At 35.9% G+C, this 12,882-nt stretch overlaps 1 protein-coding gene across 1 annotated transcript; it reads left to right on the top strand.

Moving 5' to 3' along the window:
• Positions 1–345: 345 nt before the first annotated feature.
• On the top strand, positions 346–11,395 carry LOC133518248 (pulmonary surfactant-associated protein D-like). Its single transcript, XM_061851880.1, has 6 exons — positions 346–388; positions 2,107–2,232; positions 4,370–4,507; positions 6,651–6,833; positions 7,668–7,895; positions 11,238–11,395. Exons 1-6 carry the CDS (start codon positions 346–348, stop codon positions 11,393–11,395), a joined length of 876 nt encoding a protein of 291 aa, XP_061707864.1.
• Positions 11,396–12,882: the final 1,487 nt, after the last annotated feature.

Below are 12,882 nucleotides of genomic sequence, written 5' to 3' on the forward strand. Positions count from 1 at the left end.
ATCCATGCCAAATTTCAGCTTTCTAGCACTAACAACCACGGAGCAAAGCCTCGGACAGACAGACAGACAGACAGACATGGCGAAACTATAAGGGTTCCTAGTTGACTACGGAATCCCCCTTACCCGACATCCTAATTCAAAATTTTTAAGTCCGTCATAAACAAGTTGTTTTTACAAACAGGGATTTTCCAGTTTTTTTCTTAGTTAGTCATTCTCAGTTGATAAAGACAGACAATATAATGGGTTCTCGCACGTGAATGAGCGACAGTTACACAGATTACACCACAAGTGGTACATTTAAGAAATTGCGATATAACTAGTGTACAAATCAAAAGTTTAGTAAAAATGATTAAGTTAGGCAACCTATTGTATGTCGTTTTATTTGCGGGTAAGTTTTTGTCTTAATTTAAGCTATTTTATTTAACAGGCAGGGTCCGTCTAAGGGCTAACTTTGCACTGACTTAACTTCATGTTTTCATAGAAATCCTGTTTGTTTAACTTTTACTCGATAGAAAAACGATCACGAACATGCGTTCGAATCGCTGAAGTCCCTAGTCCTTCGTGTGCTAATCTCCCGCAGCGGGAGGGAAATAAATAAATAAATAAATATTATAGGACATTATTACACAAATTGACTAAGTCCCACAGTAAGCTCAATAAGGCTTGTGTTGAGGGTACTTAGACAACGATATCTATAATATATTAATATTTATAAATACTTAAATGTATAGAAAACACCCATGACTCAGGAACAAATATCCACGCTCATCACACGAACAAATGCCCTTACCAGGATTTGAACCCGGGACCATCAGCTTCGTAGGCAGGGTCACTACCCACTAGGCCAAACCGGTCGTCAAATAGGCCACATCTGCCAGCCTCCATTTTGCATATTTTGCCGGGTCTCTTTTGTTTCCCATATAGTTTTAAGTCATAATGTATTGTTTGTCCGCATTTTCGTTTGCCATAAATTCGTTTTTCTCAGAAACGTGTAGCTTTTCAGGATTGCCATAAAACAAACCTAACCTAACCTATCTACAGGATAACCTAAGGAAATTCCTGAAAAGTTAACGGTTTCAGAGTTATGACTAATGATAATATGACTATCATTACATTAGGACTTTCACTAATTATGCCAAACAAAGGGAGCCGTTTAAAAACACTCATATTTTTATAAAACTATCCCTTTTCGGAATTATTCACATTATTTGACGTTTTTTCAATACATGGTCCATACTGTAACTGGTGTAAGACACATGACACAACTCTGGTTTGATTTTCTCTTCCGGATAGTTTTCTCCAGTCTCCTATTATACGAGGGCTGATCCAAAAGTTGTTAGTTGCTTCGGCTCTACTCATGCGATAAAAAAAATATTTATACTATTGTGAGGGATATTTCAATGCTACTTATGGCCATCAATTTTTTTTTAATTAATGCAAATAGTTTTTTTATTATATATTTTTAACTGAAAGCTGTTTTGTAGAGTTACGAATTGCTTAGAAAAAACGGCATTTTTGGGCACATTAAATGAATTTCGTATAGAAATCTTTGAAAATCGAACATAAATTTACCCGGGTCTAATTATTATCTTCCTTGTGCTATTTCCAATGTATAAATCAATAAATGATCTTATATATCCATATATGTATTTTTTTAAATATCAGAAATTTTTACTTTTAATGAAAAGACTCATTGTTGACACCTATTAAATCATAATAATATTTACTCAATCAAAACGATTTATACGTAAAAGAAGGGCCGAGATTCCTGTTAGTAGCACCTAAAAAACTTTTTTTTTTACAAAAACTGTATATAAAATGACATATGGAGTCTCAATTACTGATTTTCATGACTGATGCTTAGGATTCGACGCGTCGAAGTAAAAATAAAATAAAAACAAAAAAAAGCTTTTTCTAAAAATGTATTTACATCACTTTAATAACCACTGAAAAATCCCTCACAATAGTATAAATAAAATTTTAATCGCATGAGTAGAGCCGGAGCAACTAACAACTTTCGGATTAGCCCTCGTATTAGATTCATCCGATTTCTAACAGGTCCGTGAATGATGCTGGCGTTACTATAGTTACCTTCTTACGTTGCAGGAGCGCACTACGCTGCTGGCGCTCCCAATTCTGGCTACCAGTACAGCCGAGAAGTGAACGCGTGGCTGCGCCTGCACATGGTGCCCGCCACCTGGGCGGAGGCGGGCATGCGCTGCCTCCTCGAAGGTTATTAATTATATTTTCACCACACCAACTGTTAAAGGCCCTCTTGATTGCTCAAACACGAATGAGAAAGTTGCATTTTATCCACATGTGGGACAAAGTCAGATGCAAATTTTGATTTGTTTCTTTTTTAGCTAGTAGAATTGACCTTTAAATGATGATATGGAATGTTTTTATTTTTTATTACTTTATTTGGATTTATCTAATTTTTTTGGTAGTTCATAGTAGTTTCCTCGCGTTGGTGTGGTAATTTTTTTTGTGTTTAACTCGGAGGCAAAGTTTGTTTAATCCTCGTGCTTTGAAACCCTCGCAATGCTCAAGATTCTACTTCTCGAACCAAATTGGATTGGTTCAATCACTTTGCCCCCTTGTAAGGGCTCCTCTACACGATGGCCCATCGTACGCCAGTCTAAGGGACGCAACTATGCAGTGGAATGAGATAGCAATGTCACTTGCTCCCTCTAACGGATAAATGCGTCCCTTGGACTGGCCTACGCTGGGCCATCATGTAGAGGAGCCATAAAACAAATAATTATTACAACAGTCTCTTTTAGATTCTCCGATTTAATATCAGATGTCGGATACGACCACAAAGAATTAAAATTTGAAAATGTGCTATTTATGTTTATTTATTAATTTAAAATGCGTTTCTTGTTAATGAAAAAACATTTACTTATGCAAAAATAAAAGGACTGGCTTCCAGCGCGGCTGTATTTCTGTAAGGGTCATCCAACATCAGATATTGCATCGGACGATGTGAACGTACTCGTGTTTTTTGCTGTAGAACTGAAGTTATAAAAAATACTTAGAGACAAATTTGCTACTATGGTAGCAAATTTCTCTCATTATCAGTCGGTACCTTAATGAATCGACGGACAGCGCCTCCACTCCTTTTTAAATGCTCTAAGATTTGTGAATCCATAGTGTTACAGAGGCTTGTGCAAAAATCACGCGAGGTTTTTTCGACTCCTTTTTTGACAGAACCTTGGTGATATTTGGTGAGGTTCTTGGCTATATATTTTTCTTACTTTCGTTCGCTATAGAAAAATACACGTGAGGTTTCCTTATACCCCCCCTCCCCCAACGTGATCTGTCGTGATTTTTTCGTGACACTCCCCCCCCCCCACCCCACCCCCCAACTATCGAACCTCGCGTGATTTGTGCACAAACCCTAATCCACGTCATATTCACGGTACGCGCTAATTTTATAGTGTCAAATTGGGCCCCAGGTCTCATAATAAAATAATGCTTAGTTATTAAACCACTATTATTATTTTTCGTTATTGAGCTATATAAATTTTACGTTTCACAAACAAAGCCCTGGGAGCCTAGCAAAGATAACAATTACACTCATATACAAGAATGATAGAGAGATATAAAGCGTTTTGTTGAATATAAATATGATAGCGCCCCGAAATAATTATGATAGTAATGATGATACTATCGCGAACGTATTGCGAACCGGCTAATATTTGCCATCGTTATGGAGTAGATGGCGCTAGTAGTCACGTTTAAGTTAAATAACCGCTTCTAAGTTATTGTGATTTTTTAGCTGAACTTGAGAGGGTAGATGCGTACGACAGTAGGACAAGGAGGTTGTGTTCAAACAAATCTACGGAGATTGATATTTGCTTTTGGATCAAGTCAAGGATGTTCTTATGGTGTTATTAGAATAATGATGTGTCTCTTGTAGATTGTGACTAACGTATATCAGTACTCAGAGTAAACAGTGATCCGTGGAAAAGTTTATAGCTAGAAGGTAAGCTTAGTATGAGGAATGGGGTCGCTATACGGGGAGGTTTGGAGGCGACTATTAAGCTCAAGAAACCAGGTGAATAAACATGTGAAACTCATGTTATATGTAAGTAATAAAGTAGGAAACCAGCAATGAGTTCTCGTCATCTCACTAACGTCCAGGTCTCTTATAGGTATGTAGTATATTTACATATCGCTTCTCAGTATCAGTAATGGGCATCAGCTCATTCGATAGGTTATTCAGTATGGTTGGTTTGACGACAGATACCGATCCACGGTCTCCATCTTACTAAATCGGTTTTATTTTCTGCTTCCGTTTAAATGTGTAAAATAATTATGATAGGTATATTTCTGATGGCACTTCCGCACTGATGTTAATTTGCAGGTGGGACCTTGGCTTCTCCCACGACCAATGCCATGGCCCAGGTGATGGTGGCCATGATGGATGACCACAAGCTGACTCGCAGCGTGTTCACCGGGATCAACTCCATTCTAGTCAGGGAAAACTTCACGTCTCTTGAAGGTCAGTTATGGGACTAGGGAGTTGTATAAAAAATCCATATAATTATCGAACCAGCTCATAAAAAGGTATAATTTATTTTACCATTATCGCACAAAAAAATAATACTTGTACAATTGTATAAAAGGCAGACTTAATGCTATGTGTAGGGTTTCGTAGTTACCATTTATTAAGTATCATATATATCACGTACATTACGAGAATAAGGGTCTAAGGGAGTACCTTCGCAGCGCTTTGTACGTCTTTTGACTAAGAAGAGTTTTTTTTTGCAATAACTCTAAAACGGCTGGACCATATGTGCTGTAGTTTTCATTGAAAGTATTTATTAAGCTTTTGTTTCACGATTTTTTTCAAATTTTTTGTACCCATGGTTCAAAAGTTCACTTTATCAAAATATAATGGCTTTTGGAGACCCTTATTCGTTTTGAAAGACCTATCCAACGATACTTCACACCATTGAACATTGGGTGTAAGCGAATTTTTATTTACAAAGAAAAACATTTTTTATGGGAGGTACCCTAAAAAACTTTTTTTCTGCTTTTAATTTTACGTTCTGTCGCCATCCATGATTCTTGTATCCCTGCCAAATTGCAGCTTTCTCGCACTAACGATCACGGAGCAAAGCCGCGGACGGACGGACGGACGGACATAGCGAAACTAAAAGGGTCACTACGAAACCCAAAAAAAAGCGTATGTATTATGAAATATCTGTATTCTCACTAATTCTGTCGTATTTGTTTTATTTCTTTAATGCATGGAAAGTACGTAAAGACAACTCGTGCTACCAATACCTAGGTATATATTATTTCAACCGATTTCAAGATAAGGAAGAGGTTATCAATTCGACCCTACTTTTTTGAAGATAAGAAACATGACACTTACATTCGGCTAATACTCGTAAATATCCTATTAAACTTCATCAAGAAACATATGCTTAAACATTAATTACATACAACAAATACTCTATTTAATAAGAAAATATCTAAACATTTCTTAGATATCTGTTTTTATTCATTGCAAGAGTTTTCTGATAGTAATGTATATTTATAGTATTTACTATAGTAGAGTTTAGATATAGCAAGTAAAAAATTTGTTACCATTTATAAGATATATATTATACCTTGCATGATCCTTATAAGAGATAGCCTTAAGCCATGATTAAGTTAGATTTTAAGTTGTATTGCAGTGCCCTACAGAGTTTCAAAGCTAAACACAATTAAATGTAACATCTTGTGTAACCTATGAAAGTAATAAAGATCAAGAAATTGACAGAAAGGGGGCGCCACAAGCCCTCAGAAAATTGTCATACACTTAGAAATTTTGATGACACATGCCACCATGACCGGATGGCCGTGGTCTTGGCATCTGTCGCGTGAACAGAGGATGCTGATTCAATTCCATTCCAGCTTTTCCTTCGTATATAATAATAATAATTAGGGGCCTCTACGTGTTGGCTTCGGCCCCACGCACGCCTTCAAAATGCCCCGAGAATTTGTAAGAGACATACAAATAATAATAATAATAATATTCTTTATTGTGCACAACGAAAACATGATTAAATACAGTAATTAACATAAAAAAACTAAGCAACAACAGGCGGCCTTATCGCTAAAAAGCGATCTCTTCCAGACAACCTTCAGGTATTAGAAATTACCGTAAGGAACAAATATGTATAAGGGTAGCAAATATAAATGGAGAACCAGAACAGAGGAAAAAAATAAAACAGCACAAATATATGTATAACATATAAATATATACATAAATATGATAAATAAATATATATATAAACATATACATCCATATTTCACACAACACAGAATCAAAGAGACTGAATCGAATGATTAACGAGTTTGAGGAAGGGACAGATAGTGTATTTTGAGTTGAGCCTTAAAAATGGGGAGCGATTTAGCATGTCTTATATATTTCGGTTTACAGTTTAAATCTTAAATAGTGTGTCTACTTGCAATAACACAAATTAAAATAATTTTATAGAAATTAATTTAATTTGTTCTCAAATCAAATTAAAAGAAGTTTTTCTGCGCTGGGTTAGGGTGGAGACTTTAACTCTTTTACGCTGCCCTCAGGCTGGCTTGTACGCAGCGTCTGTTACTAAGATATGGAACTCATAGGCATTACAAATTGACAGGAGTGCCGCTGTCATCTATTCCGGTGGGCTGGGCCGCCGGTCAGCCGGATAACGAAAATTCGGACGAGGAATGCGTGGCGCTGACGGGCGCGGCCCAGCTGGAAGACGTGAGCTGCGGGAGCATGCTACCATACTTCTGCAAGAAACCCAGCAAGAGCCCTAACTGCGGGGATGGAGAACATGGTAAGAGCATGACAATGAAACTTCTAAGTACCAACCTACCTACACATTATGCTAGTCTAATAGAACGAACGAATAAACTATCTATTTTGCTATGGACGATCAAATAAATATCCTATTGAGATTAAAAACAAAAATATTACTTTGTTAATCGGCGAAATAATAAGGTGCTCATAATTAATCAGTGTGTGTGTGTGTCTAATTACTAATTCATTGCATGTTAAATTACGAAAGTAAGTATAACGGGTTAGCAGTGATTGACTAGCACTTTATTATTTCGGGGATTAGCAAAGTAATATTATTGTTTTAATTAATATGGATTTCTGCAAAGTGACGCCTGATTCTATCATCCTATTGATATTTTCGTATAGATATCGTATTTTATTTTATTTTTTTACAATGTTTTCAATGGATTTCTCGTATAATTATCATCTTGATTTTATAATTCTTACTAGAGTTATCCGGCAAAATATCGCATCAGAAATGGGTACCTTTCATCTCTTGGTTAAGAAGGAAAAATACCACGTGATCCATACATACAGAGACAACGTTTTTCTACTTCTAAATATTTTCCATACTCCATGATTTTTAGTATGTTTTTTGACACAATGAAAAACTAGGTTTATAGGCTTTAATTTTTTTTAAGTGAAACCTATAAACCTAGAATATATTATGCTGAAGCGATCGACATCAAAATCAAAGTGATTTGTTAAGATTTAGTTAGTGGAAAACGTTTTCACCCGAAATGGAATTTCAAAGAAAAAGTACCGTTATTTCGCTAGGATCGCAAAGCTATTCTTCCCTACAAACTACAATATGTTATCGAAATTATTTCAGAGTACAATATGGTGTCTCGTACGGGCAGCTGCTATAAGTTTAACCGAGAACCGAAGTCCTGGCGTAATGCCCTGGCCACCTGCTACGCCCAGGGGGGATACCTGGCCATCATCAACAGTAAGACTGAGTCCACTGTGCTCAAGGAAATACTGGCCGTTGAAAAAAAAGGTGGATATACCTATGTTGGATTCATGAAATACGCTGATGGCGTGTGGGCTACAATAAATGGTAAGGAATTTATAGACCGCGAGCCAGGAATCTGTCGGGTTTAATTGGCCCACGTTGTATATATATACCGTGTTTTTCTTATTTCCGTTAATTTCAAGGGAGTATTCCTGAGCTTACATTAAGTACCTTTCTCAGACACCGGTATTCTAATTAACTCCATTTCGGAGATAATCAATAATTTATTTTGTATGTAGGGCAAGTGTATACGAGCGTATACACTTGCCTTAGGGCCTGTACATATTGATTAGTGTTAAGTACGAGTTCATACATTTGCTACTAAACGTAAGTACAGTCAGCATCAAAAGTAGCGGATCAAACAAGGTTTCAAAAGTATCTGCCATTCTGTAACAGCTTAACAAAATGTGGTGGTTATATGTAGAACAATTAAAACGGTAAAAAATATATAGTTTCTATTTTCCTCCGTGAGCTTCTACGGATTATCGTCTTATCTATTGTTTAAAAACCGCAAAGGCGCGTGCCACTATGAAAAAATGGTCAAGCCGCATAGGTAGCGTTTATTGAATTACTACTCTATTGAGCACGGAATAAGATTCATTATGAACTAATACAGAATTCTAACAGAATAGCTGTCTGATCTCTATTGGTGCGTCTAAGGTAGGCGACTAAACGCTCTCAAACCAGCTTAACTTGTGACACTGCGATCCGAAACAAAGATACGTATTCGAAGACCTCGCTTGCACTGGTAATGCGAGCGCACGGCTAGCTAGCGCCAAGGAAGCAATGTTATGTTTCTCGAGGAGCAGGTAAAAAACAGGGCCGGATTTTCACACAAATATATTTGGGTGGTTATACGTTGTTTAATTTAAAGAGATAAAACATAACACTTATACTTTTCAATGTAAATTTTAGAGATTTATCTATATTTGGAAAAGTTATCCGGAATATCCGATACTTTTGGCGCGTTGTTTCATCCGCTACTATTGATGCTGACTAACATATCTCGGACGATTGATGTTCGGAATAACATTGATATGTATTTCAATCGTTTATTTGTATTGATCATACATTGTTATAGATGTGTAATTTACATTATTGTATACAATAGGTACTTATATCAGGAATACATAAAATCTATTGCTTATTTTATACAATCATTCAAAATACTTAAAAACTAGGGAATACATATTTCAATTGTTTGGTTGAATTAATTGTAATGCCCGTGTTTTAACAACTCTATATGCAACATTTAATTATTTTTTATAAAAAAGAGAAAAATTTATATATATACATATATAAACGTACGTACGGTCAACCAATTTGATTCCTAGGCCACTATAGAACCATGCCATAATGACTTCTACGACAGTGCTTATTGAGTGATGCGTGTCAAGTATCTAGTAGTTAAAGCGACAAGGTTCTATAGTGGCCTAGGATTCAAATTGGTTGACTGTACGTTAAATGTACTTACGTAAACCCTGAAGTTAACGGAATTCGGTAAAAACACGGTGTATTCGTCCATGTTTTTACTATTCTTACGTTGTAACGTATTTTATTTCATTTTTTAAGATTTAGGTTTTAAGTTTAAGGGTCCACTGAAAATCAGCGTCGTTGCACTTTGTGGTCCTACACGTGCTGAGTGGTATCCTCTTTGGGACAACAAATTACTAAAGTCAAATGTTAATTTTAAGATTGTTGTGTGTTGTTTCAAATAAATTATTTTCATTTTCATTTTCAATCATTTTTCATTTTCATAAAATAATTTTACACTAATGGGGTGTAAAAAAAAACTGAACATAAATGAGTTTCATCAGGAAACTTTATTATCAGCGAAAATACTGCACACTTGCAAGGATTTATATTGGTTTTCAGTACTAGAAACATCTTATGAATAGACATATAAAACTCATCTCGCTATTACAACTTATTTTTAAATTTGACAAATCGATAAAAATTGTAACTGTTGAAATCTAGGCGTAAATAATGATTCGGGGGAAGAAATATACCAACCAAACCAACCAACTTATACTAACTTATACTTAGGGAGCAACGTGTCATAAATCTATTTAAACATTTAATCCATATTTGTCCACACTTATCAAACTGGTAGTCAGGCAGCGACAAGACAACTTGTAACTTTAGCATGTCTTTACTATCGCACGCACAGATGACTAACCCCCTTATTCATAAACGATTATTAGCGGCTTGTTAACTTTAGTAGACGTTTATGAATAAGGGGGTAAATGCACACCGTGGGAACAAGTAACCCGACAGAATTTAAAGATGTTTTCTTGAAAGTGGAATAAAAAAAAAAATTGAGATTATAAAAAAATACAAGGCTCCGAAGTCTCTAAAAAAAATTTTTTTTTTGTCTTTCAAAAATAGAATAGAAAATGGTACCATTCGATTCCTTACATTTTATTGAAAAATAAATTGTATGACAACTATACACATAAACGCAATATTTCAGTGTCAAAATGGCAATTACCTTGATCTTCCATACATTTAGGACAGACTTATATGATGTGACGTCACATCACATTATCATTTTGTTAGAGGCGTTTCAATCGTCGAGTGCGAGCGTCAGACTTTAACTCTCATTTCTGACCTTTGTGTTGCTTAAGTGCCATGAGTTCCTATTTAGACATTTGATCCTCAGGAAAATCAAGATCGTTTGACATTATTTACAAAAAACTGTCAAGTAGCCAATTCATGTAAAAAATTGTTGTGAAAAAAGCCTTTTTTGGCTTCGACGCTACCACTATGTGACTTAGCTTAGACATACCTACTGACAGACTAAAGACAAAGAAAACTCGCAAAAATTTTCTGTAAATAAAAAAAAATACTTATTCAAAAAAAAACTTTAATTAAATAACGTGTCGTGTGGATAAAATACACACATTTTTTGTGGAATTTTTCCAAAGGCATATTACATATTTTGCACCTTATAAAATCAATTAAAAAAATAAAAATCGTTTATTTCAGACATCCTCCATCCGTCCATACAGGTGTTAGATTTACTTACTCAAAAAAAAAATATTATTATTGAAATAAAAACTTAAAATTAAATTAAATATTTTAGGGTTTCAATTGGAGCCAGGCACATACACCAGTAATAACTACATACACTCATGTGAGTCATGTGTATGTAGCTACCACTGAGTGTACCCTAGTCCAGTGCACAAGAAGCTGATTGTCAAGCCTGTCAGCTATAACTGACAGGAGACTTGCGGCTGCCCCGCAGGCGCAGCGCGCGAGCATGATGGCCGGGAACCCGTCCACGCGCGCATCCGTGAACATCTTCCATCATCTTTCATTTTCGTCTTAAGACCTCAGAAATTTTCTTAAGCCACATATGCTCTAATTGCGCTTATGTTTTGATAGGTGATACGCTCGCCGAGGCCGGATTCCAAGAGTGGGCCCCACAAGAACCCAACAACGCCGCAGGAATTGAAACCTGTGGCTCCATTTTTGCTAGCGGACTTCTCAACGACGCACAATGCGTGGATCCACGCGCATTTATGTGCGAGTTTACCCTTTAAAAGTATCTTAAATGAACCTAGTCGCCGCCATTTTATTAAAGTGACGCTCTCATTTTAGAGTCCGCAGCAAGCTCGGTTCTCCATACGAACGTGCTCTCATTTAAAACAATTAGCTAGATTGATCTTAAACTTTTTACTTACAATTAAAAAAACCACCTGTAATTAGTTTATGTAGCTTAAGTAAATAAAATAAGTAAATAAAATTCAGCTAATTTAAGTTTTTCATACCGTTATGACGACCGGTCTGGCCTAGTGGGTGTATAGTACCCTGCCTATGAAGCCGATGGTCCCGGGTTCAAATCCTGGTAAGGGCATTTATTTGTGTGATGAACATGGATATTTGTTCCTGAGTCATGGATGTTTTCTATGTATTTAAGTATTTATAAATATTTATATATTATATATATCGTTGTCTAAGTACCCTCAACACAAGCCTTATTAAGCTTACTGTGGGACTTAGTCAATTTGTGTAATAATGTCCTATAATATATATATTTTTTTTAAACTTGTTTTTGCTGTATTTCGTTTGTTTTATAAGCTGGACTAAGTATATAAACTAATTACCTACTAATCCAACACGTAGTTTAAAATGATAACGAAACTCCATTTGTATTTATTTTTTATATTATACGTCGGTGGCAAACAAGCATACGGCCCGCCTGATAGTAAGCAGTCTCCGTAGCCTCGTTGAGCTCTGGCAACCTTACTCACCGGCAGGAACACAACACTATGAGTAGGGTCTAGTGTTATTTGGCTGCGGTTTTCTGTAAGGCGATGGTTGTATGTAGAAAGTGAATTTTCTATAACAATCTCTACCTATGATAACTTGTACCAGTAACTTTTTCATGTAATTTCGATTTTACGGTGACAGGTCCGTGTGACTCTTAAGACGAAATTAGAGGACCCGCGTATAATCGCCTTGGCATACAAACGTAGTCCTCATTTCCCTCTCTGGATGTTAACATTAATGAAAACATTTTAACAAAATTTGTTGTATATTGACCGCTATGCCTCTACATTTGATTTTTTTCAATTGTTTTTATTATTATAAAAGTTAGGAGCATTTAAACATTTGTATGAAAACTGTTTTTTTTTTTAATGTTATAATCAAAAACTCGGAAAATAGTCAAACGTAGCTATTGTTAACCCTTTACAGGCTGACAGTTCAAAAATGACAATCGAATGTAAGTCTTACTCATCGAAAATAGAACACATGTTTGAAGAGCCGCGTGTGGGAAATATATATCCCTTAGCCTGGTAAAGGGTTAACATACATCAATTTATGTAAAAACTTTCCAATAATGTCAATATCCAAAGAGGAAAATGTGGACTACATTTGTATGTACAACCGGCCGTCCCTTTTCCTCCTAAGTGGAAAGAGAGCAGCGTGCGAACGCGTTTCCTCTGCATTACGTCACATATCTCAAATGTTTTTATCACCGCGTAAGCAATTTATAAATTAATGGAAAGCTAGAGTCCGTCTAAGC

The sequence above is a fragment of the Cydia pomonella genome, chromosome 5 (assembly GCF_033807575.1).
Source record: "Cydia pomonella isolate Wapato2018A chromosome 5, ilCydPomo1, whole genome shotgun sequence".
NCBI classification, from domain to species: domain Eukaryota; kingdom Metazoa; phylum Arthropoda; class Insecta; order Lepidoptera; family Tortricidae; genus Cydia; species Cydia pomonella.